Consider the following 19,664-nt stretch of genomic DNA (forward strand, 5'->3'; position numbering starts at 1 on the left):
CTACAGATTTTAACATTCCAGAGCAGCACAGCGGGGCCCACTGCCCTCAGAACCCCGGGTTTTCTTTAACGTGTGCCAAAAGCTCAATGCATTGAAAGCTCAGGACATCGGTACACGTGCTTTTTTTTTTTTAATGATTTCGTCGTTCTCACCAACGTTGTTCCCACACTTGTTACATGATTTTTGGCATTTCTCATGAACTGGCGATGACCACGTTATCAGACAGTTGCACCGTCGAACCTTGCGCTTCCTACTTCTGAGCACCGCGTTTACCGGAGGCGCCAGGCCAAACACACTACAGCAGATGGAGTTCTTTCCTTCCTCCATGCTACAGCAGAAAAGGTGATGGAGAAATACACGAGAAACAGTGAAAGCATCGTACTTCAGCAAAATCACGCCTCAAGTTTCTTCTGACTGCATAAGTAATAATGAATCCCAAATTCTTGTCTGGTGCTGACCTGAGGACCACGTTTTTTCATACAATCACCAATTATGACGTTCAAATCAACGATTAAAATTCGTCTATTTTGTTACTATAATTTAAACCTGAACTTTTTGCGAGGTCATCTAGGGGCAATAATCTATAAGTTTAAATCCAACTTTGCAAATGCATTTTATGTAAATAACATTTTTTTCTTGTTGATAGATGGCAGGACAATCTGTTAAAGCATAAAAATTTCACGAAGCATGGCGTCACGGGAAGTCTGTCGCCTCCTAAGCTTGCACAAGGAGGGAAGATTAGACGAAAAGAGAGGGAGAGGCCAAGCTTTTCGCACTATCTCTCTCGCTTCGTGTGAGTGCGTGATTTGTCCCGCGCTCTGTCTCTCCCCTTTCAATTTGCCCGCGTGCGCACCCCGACGCTGCGTGGTGCTGCTCTTTCCCTCCCCTCCGCCGTCTAGTGGTGAGCAAGTGCGAGCGTCGAGGACCGTCGTCAAAAGGCCACTGTAGCTCGCTCAGCGTCGAGATCCAGCAGTAGCTCGTCAGCCTCCAGCGTCCCACGCCCCTTCCTCCGGCCGAACCCTCACAGAAGCCATGGCAGCAGCATTCCTCGGCAAGTGGAAGCTCAGCGAGAGCGAGAACTTCGACGAGTTCCTCAAGCAGCTCGGTGAGATTTTTTTCCCCCTCCTTTACTGACAACCACTAATCTACCGCGTTCGTGCACACTGTAAACGAACTTGGAAAAATCGTGACCGGCGACTTGGGGCGCGCTTTATTTTATTTTACCGGCTTCTTCGTCGATCGCCATATTTCGAATAGCGGCGCTGCCCCTCAATATCACGCCACCTTGCATGCCGGCTTTTCACGTGGTCCTAGCTCGCGGGTGCCGGTGGTGTCGCCGTGCTCGGCTGGGAAGCCCAATTTCGGCCATTCCGCTCCGATCGCTCGCGTATGGCTTCCTTTTCGGTTTCATCTACTTGGCACGTCGTCGCCTCCGCGTAAAATCGCGTTCGTCTTGCGTCTTTCTAAGCGGCTTTCTGCTGCCGGAATTCTTGCCGACGTTCGCCGCGCCGAGTCATTTCGTATTTCCATTCGCAGTCATCGATGACGGGAGAGCCGGCGGTGGAAAGCGTGTCACGCGATCTCGCCACGCCGCCGCCGAATCCATCGTTTGTATCGACGTCCGAGGCGGTTCGCTGGCTCTGCTAAGGCTTATTGCGCGCGCTCGTTTGCCGGCGTTTGTATTGCGCCGTCCGGAACGCTCGCGAGCTCCCTCAGAGTATTGTTCTCCGCCTCGAGGAAAGCAAGCAACGCAACAAAATTTAGGCGCGAACCTGTTCCGCTCGCCCAAGCGAACCGTTCTTTTATATACCGGTTCTCTCGGTCATCTCGGGCACGCAGGCCGTCTCCGCGTTTTCCCGGCACTTTCTCACCACGCCTTTGATGCGGCCACCCGTGACTGCCGGTTCGGAGCGCTCCGCAGTGATCACGTGCGCTTTCGAAGTGCTCTGCTGTAGAGCCACGGTACAGTTTATTGGAGAGCGAACCGGCCACGTGCAGTCGCGCTATTAAGCTCCCCCACCCTCCTGTTAATTGTTGTAAGCTCTTTCAAGAGATGGAGGGTTAAAGAGGTGGTTGTTGAGCATAACGGGACTTTAAAGAGCATGACTTCATGCACTCAGGGGCGTGTCCAGACCTGTACTTTGACGAGATTGGAAGGGGGGGGGGGGGGGGGGGGACGCAAAAGGAGCGGGGGATTGTAGAGCTAAGGAGAATCTAACAAATGCTTATGCCTTGTTTCCACATGCTTCCCGTGTCGGCATCTTTCCTCGCTAAGCCAGCAGACACCACACTGTTAAGTTATGCCACGTGCTGTTTTTATTTCCCGTCAGCTTGCCGGGCAAGCGCACGCTGCAAAATTAGTGACGGCAGAAAGTACGGTTTTGTACCAAACGCCACACGATTTTTTTTTTTTTGAGTATGCGTGGGTGGAAAGGCGGAAAGGGGGGGGGGGAAGCACCCACCGCCCCTCCATGTTCGATCTGCGTCCTCAGTCTCTCTCCGAACTGTCGATGGCTGCCCGTGCAACACCCTGTTGATAATTTTTTGTTGGCCCGTGTCTGTATGTTAATAGTAGTGGCATGACGAAGCCCTGAAACGGACTTGCTTTGACCGCCCCTGTGGCCATTATTTTGGTTCCCGTGCCATCAGTGAGCAGGCCCTTTTAAGAGCAGAAATGTTCTGCCACAGTGGCGTTTCAAATATCTGGCGACGTGCGGATCCCGGCATGTGCTGGACATCTCAACGCGCGATAACGCTTGTGAAGTTCATTTCGAGGGTAGAGAGCATCACTGAACAGCGGGGAGTTTGTTTTTTAGCTAGGTGCTTGCTCACTGCGACAGCATATAGATTTATACCCGCTGGCACAAACATTGGAACACAGCACACCCTCTATCCACCCCACGGGCAGTTTATTTGTTGCAGCGTCTGTTTTTAAGTCGCGGGGCGCTGATTGCAGCGCTGTCAGCTTACAACTGTGTCGTTGCCGTCGCTCCATGTCGCCACTGCAGTACGTTGCGTTTTATTTATTTTCTGCGTGTCTGAACAGACCTATCGGTACAGATTTGAGAAGCGAGGTAGGACGGAAACCTAGTCGTCGTTTCTCGGATTCTCGGTTATGCACGTAACCGCGTAGTGTGTAGGAGACAAAAAAAATCCTCCAAGAATAGCGTGCTCTATGCCAGACATCTTTCGCGAAATCTACGCTCGGAAGACATCTCTGGCGTTACTGAGTGTCGGAGTGCGCTGTCTTGCGCCAGTTTTCAGTAAAGTTTCTCTCTGGCGCAGCAACACGCCATTGGCAGTGCGCCGCTTATAAGCGTGACGAGCATTTGCGTCGGCACCGTTGCTCTCCGACAGAGTGCGTTGCGCTAGATGAGATGTATTTTTGTCACACAACGGCAAACGGGCATGAAAGCGTTTTATATCAATTTCCCGTCTCAGTGCAACGCAACATGGCGTCATACGACTGCAAACGTACTACGCTGGTCCCTGATCGGAGAAAGTGTGCCCATCATCACCTGAATTCCATCGACGGGTTAATAACAGGTTTCGGAGAGGCGGTTCGCGTGACGTGCTTGCAAATGCACGCCGTTCCGTGCGCCACGGTAACGTTCGCTTGATACACGCCGTCGTGCGTTGCGTTTGGGATGAGTAGCGGGCACCAGTCGTGCCGCGTTGTAAAACCTAACGAGTCGTTGCCGCCGGGTCGAGGTGTTGCGTGCGTTCACTACGAACAGGTTACGCAACGCTGTTAAGCTCGGCAGTGACATTGCGAATCCGTCTCTGGCGAGACGCAACTCCCCTTGGTCATGCATGGAAGCAGGACTTGGTTATTGGTTATCGGCGCGGCACATATGGCTGCCACTGCCAGGCGGCGCCACTGTAGCGCTGGTGTGTAACGACTTCCTCTGTTCAGGAGCGTAATATGCACTGGCATGAGCTTGTGTACAGCATGTGATGCGAAGGAGAGATGGCTGACGATTCCGCAGCTTAGGCTAACGCAGCTTATTTCAAGATGCGGTAAAAATGTGGAACGGGGCGGTGGAGAAGAGTCGGATGAACAGAGATCAGGAAGTCTCCGGGGATAAGGCGGATAGGGTAGCTTCAGTTCGCGCAGGAAAGGAGTGATATATTTGTCGATGCTAGAAGCGCGTCCCACCAGGCATCGGGTCCAAGAGCACCGCCGCAATGCCGAAGGAGGAAGGAACGTGGGCCGGAGACGGGGAGTAGGGGAGGTCAAGGAAAAACTGTATTCACATATTTACATTATTTACATAGAGCGGGGCTGGGAATGGCTCTCAGTGGAAGGGGAACGTCTTCGTCAACCGTAGTCGACTGGAGCTAGCAGGCTTCCCTCGGCCACACTCACGGCCGAGTTAAATATCGTCCGGTTTCCCCAGATCCCTGGCTGGGGAAAAATGGTCGACGAGCACGGTCCAATCGGATGGACCGAAGGGGACCTTCTTGTTACCGCCCACGGCTGGGCAGGTGCGAGCTTGTCCACTCTGTCGCAGCTGGGTCGAAGAGAGGGGGAGATTGCTGACTCATCCAGCCCCGCGGGAAAGGAATCTCCTGAAGTCTTTCAGCAGGGGAATGAACTTGCCTCCCCGCCGATTGCCCAGAACGCGAGTCGGGGACACAGAATTCTTCAATTATCCGCCAGCGTGACGGCGCCGCCAGGTCGCCTCCGCATTCACGGTGGTTGCTCGGACAATAGCTCCTGGGCCTCGCCTGCCTTCGTCGCCGCAGCACTCCGTTCAAGGAATTTCGCTGGGGTTTTGGCTGACAATGGCCCCTGGCATTCCTGCCACACTAATCCGCTGAGGCTCGGAGGGGCATTCCAAGCATCCAACTTCCCATGGTCGTCGCGAGGTTGTCGACCTCGATGAATGTTCACGGTAGCTGCATGATCGGGCCCACGTGGTCCGAGTGGACACAGGTGTGACGGGAACACACAAAGAGAGTTAAGGGGGGGGGGGGGTAGAAACACAACAGCACGTCCGCCGCCCGAAGAGGTCTCGTAGTGGTTGCAGCCAACGCTGCTGCGCGCAGAGACCTGGAGTTGTGTCCGTTCGGCCTTTGGTCACAGCTGGGCCCAAAGGTTCTTCTTGCTTCGTTGACAGCTGTAACGAGCTCAACCAGCAAAGTCCAAAGCCCAACAAGCAGAAAGCGCCAAACCGACTTTAAGAACTGCCAAGCTGTTTTCAGTCGACAAAGTCTGTTTAGAGAAAATGAGCTGTAGCGTGAAATTTACGTCCTCCTCCGAAAGTTGACATGTTTGACCAAACCAGAATACACAGAGCTTGTTTAGCCAAAAGGGAGGAAAATTTCCTAAAATTTTGGGGGGTGCCGTAGCACGGTGTATGTCACAGAAAGCCACCGCCCGTGAGAGCACAAAGGGAAGGTGGAGCTGCTGAACACACATACAAAACAGACAAAAATGATTCCCGCTAAAGCAAAAAAAACAAAATACAAATTTGCATAGCGGAATAACGTCTGGGGAGTCAGGAAAGGGCATTACACGGGAAAGCTTCGGCTGAGGCCATCAGCGTTTCCATTACCTCGCACTTTACTGCAACGCATGTAAACTGAGTCCGGCAATGCCAATCTCCAAATTTTCGCTCTCATTTCGCATAGGAGAGTGATATGAACAAAAGACAAAAAACAAGCATTAAACTCAATATGAGATTATGCGTCATATCTGCCCCCTGCGCGGCCGCGGTCCGACAGCTGCTTTAGCAGATGACACATTGCATAATGCTAGGAATTTCAGCTTGCATTTCTGTACAGGAGAGTTAAATGAACAAAAAGAAACAAGCAATAAACTGAACAGGATTATTCCTCGAAACCGTCCAGAAACAGCGTTACGATTAGAGGAATTTACTGGTTCCTATTCTTCAGCCGCCCTCTGCGCGGCCGCGGTCCGATAGCTACTCTAGCAGGTGCAAAATTACACAAGGCTAGGAACTTCCGCTTGGGACCCTGCAATGTTCTTCGTCCAAGTCTCGCGGTTCTGAAGTTTAGCTGACGCTCAGAAAGCAGAATGCGAGAAGGGAGCGAAGGAGTGCGAATGTCGTGCCAGCGAATCTGCCTCTCTCGGATTGGGTTCGCGCGTTGCGTCCCCTTAGCTTGTGTTCCCTTCAAGCGGCGCGTGCGAACTCTTGAGCGCTGAGGTGCCAAATTGGGGCGGGTAACCGGTTGTCCGGTTTTCTGTGCAGCAGTCAACATGAGGCGCACTTTCCCCTTCATTAACATTCCCCGTTTGGCCACCTCTATACGCCGCCGCTCTGTGGAAACCCTCGCTGTTGGTTTGCGGGGCGCGTCACTAGCGATCGCGGAACCGTCACAGGTTAAGTCGCTGGCGTTCGCCTCATCATCAGTTTGTAATCCAGCCTGCTCTGGCTCACTACCGTCAGAGTTTATAAGGCTTACAGGGCCACGTTTGCCCTCTTCACCCGCGTGCTCTGCTGGCGCTGCGAATCCTGGAGCCTTCGAAATGGTAAGGACCTGCGCAGCATCATCTCCAAAACAAAGGCCTTTTTCTTTGGGCAGCATATCCAAGCGATTTGAGAAAATCGAGGGATACTGCAAAGGCAGGTTTTGGGAGACGGCTGCCTTGGTCAGACGCAGCTCGAGGGGGCTCTCGATCGCGACGCGGGCAGTAAGTTGGTCGTGTTCGATACCTTTCCTATCCTTATACTGGCGGTACAGCAGGCCAGAATGGAGCTGGAAAGGTATGTTCTTCCGTGACACACCTATGTCACTTTGGGGACTCAAGTTGCGTAGAGATTGGTCTTTCTCTTGCTCAGCGGTGAACGTTTCTCTGTCCACACGAAGGAGTTCGAGAAAGCCATCCGAGTGGGGTAACACAAGATTGGAATTCAATTCCTCACCTAGCTCCAGGTCATCACTTGCGCCTGATTCGGAAGACTCACTATAGCTTGCACTACTTTCGGTGCTCTTAACCCCTGTGCTAGAAGTGAGTAAGTCCTGGGCTGGCTCGCCGTTAGGTAACGCGGAGCCGTCACAGTTTAAGTCGCCGGCGTCCGTTTCATCGCCAGTCTTTACTAGAGCCGGCTCTGGCTCACCACTGTGAGAATTTATAGGCTTCGGGCTTACAGGTTCAGGTTTGCCCTCTTCAACCACGTGCTCTGCCGGCGCCGCGACCTCACGAGCCTTCGAAATGGTAAGGACCTTCGCAGCGTTATCTCCAAAACAAAGGCCTTTTTCTTGGGGCAGCATATCCAAGCGATTAGGGAAAATCGAGGGATGCTGCTTAGGCAGGTTTTGGGAGACGGCTGCCTCGGTCAGACGCACCTCGAGCGGGCTCTCGATCGCGACGCGGGCAATGGGCAAAGACACGCTGGTTTCAGTGGAGCATAACTCGTTTTCGGGTGTTTGGTCGCGAGCGGCTGTCGTTCCCTGATCGTTGAACTGATCATTGTTTCGAGGCAGCGCTGAGGCGCATTCCTCGCTTACAATAGAACTTGCAGTTGCCACTTTCAGCGCGCGACTGCTTTCTGGAGGACTACCTTTTTGCGCTGCGCCTACGCCTATCTGGGTTGCAAGGACAATCTGTGCGGCATCGCGCTTTTCAGCTAACGCCGCGCTCTGGCTTGGAGCTCCACAGTCGCTGTCAGGTTTGCCCTCTTCAACTACGTGCTCTGCTGGCGCTGCGAATTCACGAGCCTTCGAAGTGGTAAGGACCTGCGCAGCGTTATCTCTAAAACAAAGGCCCTTTTCTTTGGGCAGCATATCCGAGCGATTTGAGGAAATCGAGTGATGCTGCTTAGGCAGGTTTTGGGAGATGGCTGCCTCGGTCAGACGCACCCCGAGCGGGCTCTCGATCGCGACGCGGGCAATGGGCAAAGACACGCAGTTTTCATTCACGATTTTAATTTCACTTCGCGCCGAAACCTCCTGATTTAATGTCGAATTCCTCTCGGCGCGCTTCGCCAGTAAATTTTGCAACTCCAAACGCATTAAAGCAAGTTGCCTTTCATCGGCTTCCTTGAGACGAAGATGTTCTTTTTCTATCCTGTCAGCCTCCTCCTTAGCGGCTTCCTTGCGGTAAAGGCGTTCTTTTTCTATCCTGTCAGCCTCCTTTTTAGCGGCTTCCCTGCGGTAAAGGCGTTCTTTTTCTATCCTGTCAGCCTCCTCCTTAGCGGCTTCCTTGCGGTAAAGGCGTTCTTTTTCAACCCTGTCGGCCTCCTCCTTGCGTTCTTTTTCAACCCTAACGGCCTTCTCCTTGCGTTCCCTTTCAACCCTGTCGGCCTCCTCCTTAGCGTTCTTGATTCCCTCCTGAATGACTTCCCAGGTCTCCCAAATTTTGTCACCCTCCTTAGCACCACATTCCTTAATAGCCTCAATCAGCTGCGGCTTTCTGTGACTCTTCCTGGCCTCAATACCCAGCTTTTCACACAGCAACATCAACTCTGGCTTCTTTAGCTTGCTCAAATCCATGGCAACTTCCGAACGAGGACTTTCAATACAAGCTGCTACGTGAAATGCATAAGCGAGCACGTGCAGAAAAACAATCTACAGGAAGTGATAAATTTCCAGAGTTATCAAGCCTGGCAGATTCTTAAAGAAAGTCAAGCGCTCACCACTGCTGAAGCCAGGACCAAGCGTGGAAGATCCCGCCGCTGCCACCAGTTGATATATTTGTCGATGCTAGAAGCGCGTCCCACCAGGCATCGGGTCCAAGAGCACCGCCGCAATGCCGAAGGAGGAAGGAACGTGGGCCGGAGACGGGGAGTAGGGGAGGTCAAGGAAAAACTGTATTCACATATTTACATTATTTACATAGAGCGGGGCTGAGAATGGCTCTCAGTGGAAGGGGAACGTCTTCGTCAACCGTAGTCGACTGGAGCTAGCAGGCTTCCCTCGGCCACACTCACGGCCGAGTTAAATATCGTCCGGTTTCCCCAGATCCCTGGCTGGGGAAAAATGGTCGACGAGCACGGTCCAATCGGATGGACCGAAGGGGACCTTCTTGTTACCGCCCACGGCTGGGCAGGTGCGAGCTTGTCCACTCTGTCGCAGCTGGGTCGAAGAGAGGGGGAGATTGCTGACTCATCCAGCCCCGCGGGAAAGGAATCTCCTGAAGTCTTTCAGCAGGGGAATGAACTTGCCTCCCCGCCGATTGCCCAGAACGCGAGTCGGGGACACAGAATTCTTCAATTATCCGCCAGCGTGACGGCGCCGCCAGGTCGCCTCCGCATTCACGGTGGTTGCTCGGACAATAGCTCCTGGGCCTCGCCTGCCTTCGTCGCCGCAGCACTCCGTTCAAGGAATTTCGCTGGGGTTTTGGCTGACAATGGCCCCTGGCATTCCTGCCACACTAATCCGCTGAGGCTCGGAGGGGCATTCCAAGCATCCAACTTCCCATGGTCGTCGCGAGGTTGTCGACCTCGATGAATGTTCACGGTAGCTGCATGATCGGGCCCACGTGGTCCGAGTGGACACAGGTGTGACGGGAACACACAAAGAGAGTTAAGGGGGGGGGGGTAGAAACACAACAGGAGTAATTGGAAGTCAGTGCGAATACCTTTCTCCTGCAATGGTCGTAGTTCGGCAGATGATGGTGTGTGTGCTTTCTCTGAGGAGAGCAGACAGCTGGCGTGGTGACTACAGCGGGCTGACTGGGCTGACAGGCTGAACAAACCGCTCTGCCTTTGCTGTCAGTCACACTTGACGGTGGGCAGTTACGTTTTCAGACAGTACACGGGATGGATAGGGCATTGTGTTCCTTGGCTCCGAGATTCGCAGAGTTTTATCTTTTCCTGCTGACTGATAGATGACGGTAATTACAACTACGGCAGTGTCCCGTGTTATCCAGTAGCTCCACAAATATTTTGCGTGCACCAAGCCACTCCAATGACTGTAATGAGTGCGCTTCACGCACTCATTGCTGCGGTGACCACAATGTCACGGGCGCGGTCATGGATCAGTCATGGATACGACTCACACTGCGCTTGGAGCCACCTGTACAAACCTCGTTGCCGCTGCTCAAAACGCATGTTAGAAGTAATGGGCCAAGAAGCTAGTTTCGGCCAGTGTCTCAGAGTCGTATGAAGTTAATTTATTTATCTCAACTAATTATTCAAATAGGACGAGCAAAAAAATGGTACTGTAACTTTAGATCAGCCCTAACATCCACGCGATTTCAGTTCTAAAGAACGCCTAGGTTTTTTCAAAATCTTGATCCAAGTTACCTGGTGCACCCTGTATACCGGGTTGATATAATTTATTTTCGAGTTGTGGTGCTCGGGCATCACGCTGCCGCCTGGTTATTCCATTATGTAACCACCTCGGTTACCATGGCAACCACTGGGTTGCGTTTTGGGTTGTAACGCACAACGCTGGGACCCGAAACGCGAGAAGTAGAGCTTAACGCTCTAAAAATAACGGATTTAATGAAGCAAACTTAACTCCATTGTGTTGTCTATGCAGCTTGCGAACATGGTTAAATTTATCCGCCACCGGGCGCTATAATGCACGATTATTCTCTAGCCGGCCATTGCGCGAATCTGGTGGTCTTTTATTCGGTGCGGGAGCAACTTTAGCGTGACGCGTTTTATTGTAATGTAGTGCTTGGCACAACGTCAACTTCATCGGTGTCACAGACGCGCGAGTTGACGTCAATAGCGTTAACCTATACCGTCGCGCTTTTCGTGGGAGTACTAAATGCTCGCCTCACGCGCATCTGCATAATGACTCACGAAATGCCGTCAATGCTCTCCCCTTCCTGATACGCAACTTTGTATAGTTACGTTCGCCGAACTGCCGTTACGAAATGGCCCGGTTTCGGCGCTGCCGTCTTTATTTTTATTTTTTCGGGGGGTGGGTGGTGGGGGGGTGAGGGCTGCTAGAGCGCCGTCGTCTCGCCATCCCACGAAGTCTCGATTGAGCAAAAGCGGCCATCAGACTCGTAGCTCACCTTTCTCATCTATCGCGTCGGCGGCGCGCTCGTTCGCGCTATGACCCCTCGTGACCTCTCCCTTTGGAAAATCGACGGGGTCGTTGCCCCACCAGCAGCCTTTCCCTCTAGGCGCGAGCCGGGTGCTTTTTGCCCCTCCAGGTCTTAGTCGGGAGAGGGGGCAGCCACAGCTCTGAAAGGCTGCTCGCGACCACTAACCACCACCTGTCTGTTTCGTCCTTGGCCGCCAGGCAAGGCTTCGAAATGGTGCTGCGGCGGCGGCGGCGTCAACCGGCTCGCGCTTCGTCCGTCGCCACCGACCTTCCGTTCTCGCTGGGTGCGTGTGGGCAGGAAGCGTGCCTTCCGCGCCGAGCAGCCCCCCCCCCCCCCCCCCCCCCCCCCTCCCCTTCCAGTCTGCAGCGGGCATGCCCTCGTATCTGCGCCCTCTCCTTCCGTTTTGACTGCTGCGACGCTAGCAGGCCGGCTCTCAGACGGAGGAGCCGCCTCATGAATGGCAGTGCCGTAACTTTTGACGACACGCTCGTGACGAGCGCGCGCGGGGCGATGAGTATACTCTCTCCTTCTCTCTGCGCATGCTTGCGGCAGTGTTTCTTGGCGACGCCAAGCGGTCTTCGACAACGGGTACTGCCGCCAAACCCGCGCGGTTACGTGTCATTTACCCGCGCGTGCTCTCTGTGTGTGCGGCGGGCACAGTCGTTCGGTGGTTGCCCACATTCTTTCGTACTCCCTGAGTCTCAGCAAGCAGCGCCCGTTGACGTGCCCTCATTTTTTTTTTTTTTTTTGCCCGAGTGTCTGGAGCCGGCCTCTTGTGTGTCTGCGACTGGCGAGGCACCAACGGGGTCCCCTTGTGCAACCGGGCACCACAGCGGTCGCCCGCCGCCGTCTAATTGAGCCGAGGCGGAAACGCGAATTACACCAACGGCGAGTGGCGCTGCGCAAGCAGTCTCCCTCTTTCCTCCGACTTGTATCTCTCTGTATCTCTCTCGCGATGGCTGACGAGGCGGCGGCCTGCATACAGCCTGCGCGGCGCCAGCCGTCTGCTCAGGATCTATGACAGCCCTTTAGGCTTCCCGACTCCTCTGTAATGGTCCCCTCGCCTGGGCACTACGAGCGGGGAGAGGATTTTATAGCGGAACTTGTGCTCGGCACAGTTTGTTAATCCTGCCTGTCACGAAAACACCGAATAAAAAATCCGGCCCGCCTCTCTGGTGGTTAGCGGATTGTGGCGCCGCCTACGAGTCGAGGGGGGCGGCTGTTGGCGGCGCATTCTTCAGCTTTTTTTTTTATTTCTTCGCCACGTGTACCGTTTGAGTAACTTTGGCCGGTTCATCCGAATACCGCAGGTTTCGCGACAATCTGCTAGCTAACCTACGAACCTTGGCGCATTCAGGACGCCGGCACATGTAGCCTAGGCGGAGTTACGAGAACAGCATCAGAGAGGTCTAATACAGAGGGCGTCCTCCGCGCTGAATGGCGTCGGCGCTATACGTCCCCTCTAATACGTCTTCGGTATGCTAAAGCCGTCTGATGTATCCTGCATAGTCGGTAATCCGAGTAGGCAGGCCTAAACCACGGGGCTCCTGGATCTGGCCGCTTCAGTGGAATTGGAGAGGGGATCTATAGGGACTTGCTGTGTCACTGTCGCGCCTCCGCACCGCAGGGTGCTCACCCGTGTGACTGTTTTCCTGTACGTCTAGGGCAGGCTGTTGAACTGGCGGCTGTCAGAGATGAGCTATTGCACAGCGTTACAAAGCCCTGCCATTAATGATGAATCTGATCCACGGCCCGAAGACGCGGCTGCGCGCAGACCTTCAGTGGGACTTTGCCGTCGACGTCGGTTGGGTTGAATTGCCTGAATGCGTTTAACGTTCGAGCTATCGAGCGAGACCGGTTTTTTTTCTATGCACTGTCGCAACGCCTTCTCGCGCTTCGCTTCTAATTATCGCTGCCTTTTTTCCTACTTGGTCTGGGCGCGCCGCATATTTTGACTTTTTTTTTCTTTACCCGGAGGAAAATCTTTCTCTGTCTGCGCCTTTGCTGGTTTGTTTGGTTTTGGTTTTGTGGGGTTTAACGTCCCAAAGCGACTAAGGCTATGAGAGACGCCGTAGTGAAGGGCTCCGGAAAAAAAGGTGGTTTGTGTCGCAAGTCCTGCTTTCAGTGCTTGGATGTATGGTTCACGTAAGGGTGCAGGTCTGTGCCGGTAGTTGCTTGGTTAGCTGACTTTTGTCTTCACTGCTATTTCGGCAGTGAGAAGAATCAATAGGTGGGCGAGTTGGTAGGTTTTCTTCGGTCTACACCGCTTGCGAAGTAACTGAAGTGAAAAGGAATGCGTCTCGAAGCGCGCATAAATTCTCGCTTTTTTCTTGTGCCAGCTATACGAGCCAGCTATACGAACTGTGTTTGAGCGGAAAAGGCTGTCATTGTCGTCGGCGTGGTCCATAGTCACGATATATAGAATACGTGGACTTCTATGGCGGAGTATCGTTAGAGCTAAATCTGCCGCAGCTTACTCATGCTAAGCATTTCAAGGAGGGTCATGTTAGGGGCAGGCTAGGGGCAGGCTAGGGGGCAGGTTCGCAAAAGAAAGGCGCGGCAACAGTCGCGCCGTAGCCGAATAGGCTTTGGCAGATGGCAGGAACTAACTGGATGCTGCGCTGGTAGTGAGCGCGATGTCGCTGGTTCGACCCCGATTGCGGCGAGCGCTTTTTTATGAAGGTTTAGTAATAGCGCACAAACGCTCGTATTGTCCCGATAATTTTTTTTTTTTTCGAAGCTGTCTCTCGCGTGAGGGGAGACAACGGGCCAGTAACTGTGGCTTTCGAGGAAGGAATCCACATCGTCGGATGCCAGTGACTAGCTTATCATGGCGAGTTTAGACCGGATGTGTTGGTTTAGGAGACTGCGATGCCTCCCCCAATCGTTTTCTTTTTCTTTTGTCGTTCTCACGTCGAGTAGTGCAGCAAGCGGTAAAAATGTTTCGCTATGTAACTGCTACGTTCTATTGTATAGTTCGACTGTCTCGGATCGCAGAGGTCTGGCATTTACGATCCCTTTCCGGCGCAGCTGGCAGGTGCTGCCTCGCCGTTCCACGGCTTCCGCCCATTCAGAACTGTTTCATGATCGCTCGCCTAGAATGTGCCCCGCTTTATTCAGACCGTCTGCGGATGCACTGCGATCGTTAGCGAAGGGGGGGGGGGGGGGGGCACGTTTTCGTCGCCACGTGTGTCCACGCACTGCCGACGTCCCTGGTGTCGCTGTAGTCTCGGTGTCTGTGCGCCTTCTGACTGTAGCCGACCGGAGGGCGCACTACCACCAATACTCCGAATCATTGACGAATGCGGAACCTTTGACAGCTTTGGCGCAAACTTTGAAGAACTCGTACGAAATGGTTGCCAAGAGCCCGTTTCCCCGGCCTCTATAGAGACGGGAAAGCGGACACCACGCTGTTCTGTGTTCGATGGTTTAGATGCATTATCTGCAGCTTTCGTATATTGCGACGGCCAACGGGCTTCTGAAATGGCTGTCGCGTCGCCGAATAGGTTGAAAAACTGACAAAAGGTGTGGACGCGTAAAAAAATAGCAGCGCTGTACAGCTGCACTTGTTCAAAGGCCACCGTCCTTGGTTGGGGGGATAGGACGGAATGTTTGTTTGTAGGCCATCTTTGATATAAGGTACTATAGCCGTAGTATTCTTTCCTTGCCATGTACCTTCCTCTCCCTTCACTATACTTCAACCCTCACGGCTTTCCAATTTCATCGCCTTCTCTTGCACTTATGCTTAGTTTTCGCAAATAGACCACGTATTGCCTGCTCCCAAACTGCTGCGAGCTTCCCGTATTTCAGGGGTTTCTTCGTCCCCCCAGGGCTGGAGGGTCCGGCGCGGGATCAGAGTATTATACGCTTCATCATTTCCCTCACTAGAACGCAGCGACGAGGCGTTCCATCAAATGTCGCCACGACTCCTTGGCCCTCGTTCATCCGGCTCCAGCCTCGGGAAAAGTAGGACGCTGCCCTCGGCGTCACTCTCCCTCACGTCGGAGCTCGACGTCGTCTTCGCCGATTTTTCTCCGCAGCTGCGTCGCTGCCGCTCCGGCAGCACCAAAGATCGCGGCGGGAGCAAGCGCCGTTCGCGCACGCACGCGTACGCATGTGGTGCTTCCACTTGTATGCTAAACTAGTTCTCTCGCGTACTCCTCTTTCCCCCAGTCTTCGCCCTCCTCCATGTTGCGCAGCTGCAGCGCGGCCAGTCGTTCGATCGTCGCTCTCTTTCGCCGGCATATGCGTCCTCGCCGGCTGTTTGTCTTTCTGAATTTTTTTCCACCGCGACAAGTGCCACACGCACCTGTCCAGACTCCTCGGCAGCGGCTGTTTCTTACGCCGGGCGTTCGGCCCAACAGGCGAAAGGGCGACGTTAATGGGCATCTGCATCGCTCTTTTAGCCTGTACTCCATCTCACAAGTTGTTTGCAACGCTGTGAAGGCTGCGGCGATCTGAGACAATCGGAGCGGCGTGCAGTGCAAAACGTGTTTCTTCGAGCCATTCACTCCGCGACTGGTGGCTCCATCCCTGGGGAGGAAAGAGAACCACTGTCCAGCTGCAATCCTCCGCAGTGTTGTGTTCGTGCGGACTTTTTCTGCTAATTTAGCCACTGAATTAAACGCCCACTGCACTTTCAGAATACTACCCCCCGAACTGCCTTTTCAATTGCCGCAATAGTTTGGGAACAAAAAAAGTCGCAACACTGCTCAGATATTTGAGACTGTTAGCTGTCTTCCCTGGCCCTGATTGGACGAGAGTTGTATCTTTCCCAGTGCTGCGAACAATTTGTCAGATGATGACCTCAGGCTTAATGGCACATATCCACGGCGGGGGATTGGCCTTCTCAGAGCATCAGTAGCAGCAAGGCCAGGGCACTGTGACCAAGCCAGCTCCATCTGGACTTTTTTTTTCTTTTTCATTACACTTCGCGAAGTCTGCAAAGCTTTTGCGCTTTACTGGACAGGCGACCGTCAATCACGGGGTCGTTTTCGACGTCTGCTTCCGCTGCGCAGGGTGTACGGCCACGTTCTCGTATACGATTCGTAGTAATTTCACCGCCGCTCTATTTATCCCAGACACGCGAACCTGTTTCGAAATGGCGGTGCCGATTTCGCAACGCGCGACGCGCAATTCGCAAAGACTCGTTTCGTTGCCTTGCTGTTTCGCTGGCCTGAACGCAGACGGACATTGTCCACTTAATCGCGGAAGTTCAGTATTAGTTCTTTGTCTTGCAGCGGCCGTTTTACTGGAAGCCCCCGTTTCCTATCGTTTGTTCCCTTGCGACAGTTGTCCCTCTTTGATCTGTAGCTTTAGCTTCTGGGCTTCGATATCGAACCGTATAGCGCACCCAAGCTCTCGCTTAATTAACTTGTAAGTTCATGTATCGTTGGTAGTACATGCGCATCCATTATTTCTAAGCCGTTTCTTTTATTAGACACGCTGTCTAGCCTCCCTATCCCTACCTTCCTTCTTCCCCCATTTTTGGAACGTTTTTTCGCGAACTCCTGACACCGCGAAGCAAGCACAGCTGTTTAACGCAGCAGCGTATACGCGCTGCGGTCTTGAAATTTATTTTCTCAAGGACGCTGTGGCTTTCTCTTCTTGGCTCGTTTTACGTCCCATACCAGGTGCGCGCCTAATCCGACAAACTCGCTAACTGGTCTACGCTGTCGTGTACGCGTCTGTCCTTAGCCTGTGAAGTCGGCGTCTAGTTATGCATTACTGAGGCAACTGTTGGAAACTGGAGCTTGCCTTTCGCATGCGGACTGCATTGGGCACAACGCAACTAGATGTCTTAACTGCTCACGCGTACTGCCTTCTTTGTAACCAGTCTCATACCTAACAGCCGCGACGCGACCGTTCACCTTACTGATCGCCGCACTGTTCCGTCCTGGAATTTCTTAATGACATGCCAGTACTTCAGCGTTTAAGGAGTGGGGCTTGCGTCTGTGCTTCATGTGCTCGCAGAACTCCTTTACTAGAAGACAGCAGAAAGCACGCCAGCTTTTCAGGTAATCATGGAACATTGTTATTATTGTTTTATCCTTTCCAAGCGAGGATATAAGCGATAGTATTTATTTTTATCTCTTCGCACCGTGCACCACTTCAATTCACGTGTAATATCATTACCAACATCAGCCTTGTCCTTCAGGGCCAGGGGCATGGCTGAACCGTGACACTTAACCACAGCACCAGCCCCCTTGCGAGAGTAAGTGTGCAGATCAGGCTACTGGGCTAGCAATTCACCCCCACGTCATATTACCGTACCTCCTTTTGTTTAGACTCCTGACACTGCACACCAGTGTCTGTAAATAGGTCTCTCTTCAAGCATATATTGCCTCGTATTCACCGAGCGCGTTAGCCACGGAGCATTTGGTCTAGATGCCGCCTTGCTCCATTAATATGAAATCATCGATCCCGGATGCTGGGGCTCCGAGTTTCCAACGGCTTGCACGTCGGGCATGCATCCAGCGTAGTCGTTGCACATGTCTCGCCGTAGTAGTAGACACACGCTCGTAAGCAGGTCCCGGCGCTGTGACTGTTTGCAGCACTGTTGGCGTCGACGGCATTGCATGAACGGCTGACTGCGCACACAATGCTCATTGTCTCTGCAGTGTCCGCTTGTGAGCGACAGTCCCGCCCACTTCGCCTCCAGACTGGTTACCGTGGTTACCGCCTCCAGACTGGTTACCTCAGTTTCTACATCGTCCCTTCTGGGCTCCGTGGGGCTTGCACTAGCACACTTTACTTTTTACCAACGACGAAGTCAATTCCCGACACTACCTGGTATACAGTCGCCCATCTGGTCCTCGGTCGTGCACCGGTAGATGCTGTTTGGTGAGGAACGCTGCGTACGGGGGTTTCGTGAATTACAGTTGAACCTCGTTATAACGAAATAATGGATGTAACGAAGGAATGACGATTCCCTTCGAAGCTCGCTCAACATGGGCTATAACGAAACTGCGGCTATAACGAAGTGGTCGCAGGGCCCTTTCAAATTCGTTATAACGAGATTCAACTGTTATATCTGTTAATTCGAACGTTCAGCGGAAAGAGGTAAGGTGGAGGTAGGTTGATTTTCGCTCTTCCGTGGTTCACAGCCATCTGGGTTGCACAAGCCGGGCTGTCTGCTCGTCGCCGACGCTGAGGACGCTTGAGCGTCCTTTTCCGCGTTCTCCAAAGACCCGCAGCTCTTCCGGCTCTGCTTCGGCCGACGGTTAAGATTGCAGTGGCGGCAGATTATAAGCCAGCCCCCAATCATTACGCGTTGTCCTGGTCGTCTGATAACTGTCGGGGAAACAAGAGCTTCCTCCTGAAGGCGCCGCTGCTATTTATATTTCTCTTTCCAGTACTCTTAAGATATCTTGGCGGCTGCACTTGGACCCCCATTGCTCTGTTCACGTGGCTGCGATAACTGGCGGCCTCCGTATCGGCGGGCGCAGAGCAAGGTGAGATGTAGACCTTGCTCTGCGCTGTGCAAATTTCGGCTGGCGTCTTCGAAAGAACTCAAAACAGTTGGGTTACGCGCTTTCCCGCCCTGCTGGTTCAGCGGCTACGCGGTGTGCCTGGTTGCGGGTTCGATTCCGGCTGTGCCGGCCGCATTTTGATGGCGGCGCAATATTGCAACCATTGACTTCACAGTTCCTGGATCACGTGTTCCCCTTGTGACCAGTTCCTTAGAAACGGACACAACGCCAGCGCGTAACTCCTCTTTGCAGCTTCTTACGTGGTCGGCAAAAAAAAAAAAAACACCTGCAGCTGTGCACTGCAGTCTCTGGATCCCCGACACGAGCCCTTCCGATCGGGGCTCTGCAGCTCAGTCGCGCGCGCCCTTCGTACGTAGTGTGTATAGTGTTTTCGGTCGGCGCTGTTTGCCAGCCTTCGTTAATTATACCGGAGCCGAAGCAGCTGCGCCCGTCGTTGTGCAGCTGCGCGCTGTCGACAGTTTCTTTTCTTTCTTTTTTTCTTCGCGCTGCTCTTACGCTGTCGCGGTGTTGTGCGCCTGGGCCGGATGTGTCGCATGCTGTCGCGTGGCGTGGTCGGCGCGTTACCAAATGGGCCTTGGGTGATGCCGGTGTCGCGTGCGTATCAACGACCTCCCTTTTCCTGCGCTCATCGGCGCGCCACAATGGCGCCCGTCTCTGCCTCGCTTCGAGAACAGTTTTGCGAACGAGGAAAGTGGAGTTCGTGTCCCGCCGAGCGTGCATGTGTGTGCACCTGTAGTTCTTAAATGGGCCCCCTATTGTGCCGTCTGTGTGATTTCCGGGGCACCGGCTTGTTTGTTTCGTCGCTTTCATTCCTCCCCGGAGTCTCTTGAATAACTTACAAGGCCTTGGAATTCCTAACCGTCCTCAAGAGAGTGGGAGGAACGTGCACTTGCACTTTGCAAACTGTCTTCGTACGCCTGACCTCGGATGACCAACCCATCCGTTTCCGGGCTAGTAGTAGCGCGTTTGCTATCGTAAGATCAAGCACGTTGCACCAGCCTCCTCGGCGTAGGGAAAAGAAACAATACATGTGCATGCATCTAGACTGCGCATAAAATCTCCGAAGGCGGTTAGTTTGCGAATGCTGGGGCTGCCGTCTACCGTTCAGTGACACTTTTGTGCGATGACCGTCTTCGTGACCGGCATGTCGGCTTCCAGTGTTTCCCCAATTTCTTTTCATCGGCGAGGCGTCAGAT

At 53.4% G+C, this 19,664-nt stretch overlaps 1 protein-coding gene across 1 annotated transcript in view; it reads left to right on the forward strand.

Moving 5' to 3' along the window:
• Positions 1-870: 870 nt before the first annotated feature.
• Positions 871-19,664, forward strand: part of fabp (fatty acid binding protein) — a 31,711-nt gene continuing 12,917 nt past the window's right edge. The window contains exon 1 of the mRNA XM_089573360.1: positions 871-1,105. Within this exon, the coding sequence (XP_089429486.1) occupies positions 1,033-1,105 (73 nt within the window). The 5' untranslated portion in view covers positions 871-1,032. The remainder of the gene's footprint in view (positions 1,106-19,664) is intronic.

The sequence above is a fragment of the Amblyomma mixtum genome, chromosome 2, assembly GCF_055824585.1.
Source record: "Amblyomma mixtum isolate Tamu chromosome 2, ASM5582458v1, whole genome shotgun sequence".
Classification (NCBI taxonomy): domain Eukaryota; kingdom Metazoa; phylum Arthropoda; class Arachnida; order Ixodida; family Ixodidae; genus Amblyomma; species Amblyomma mixtum.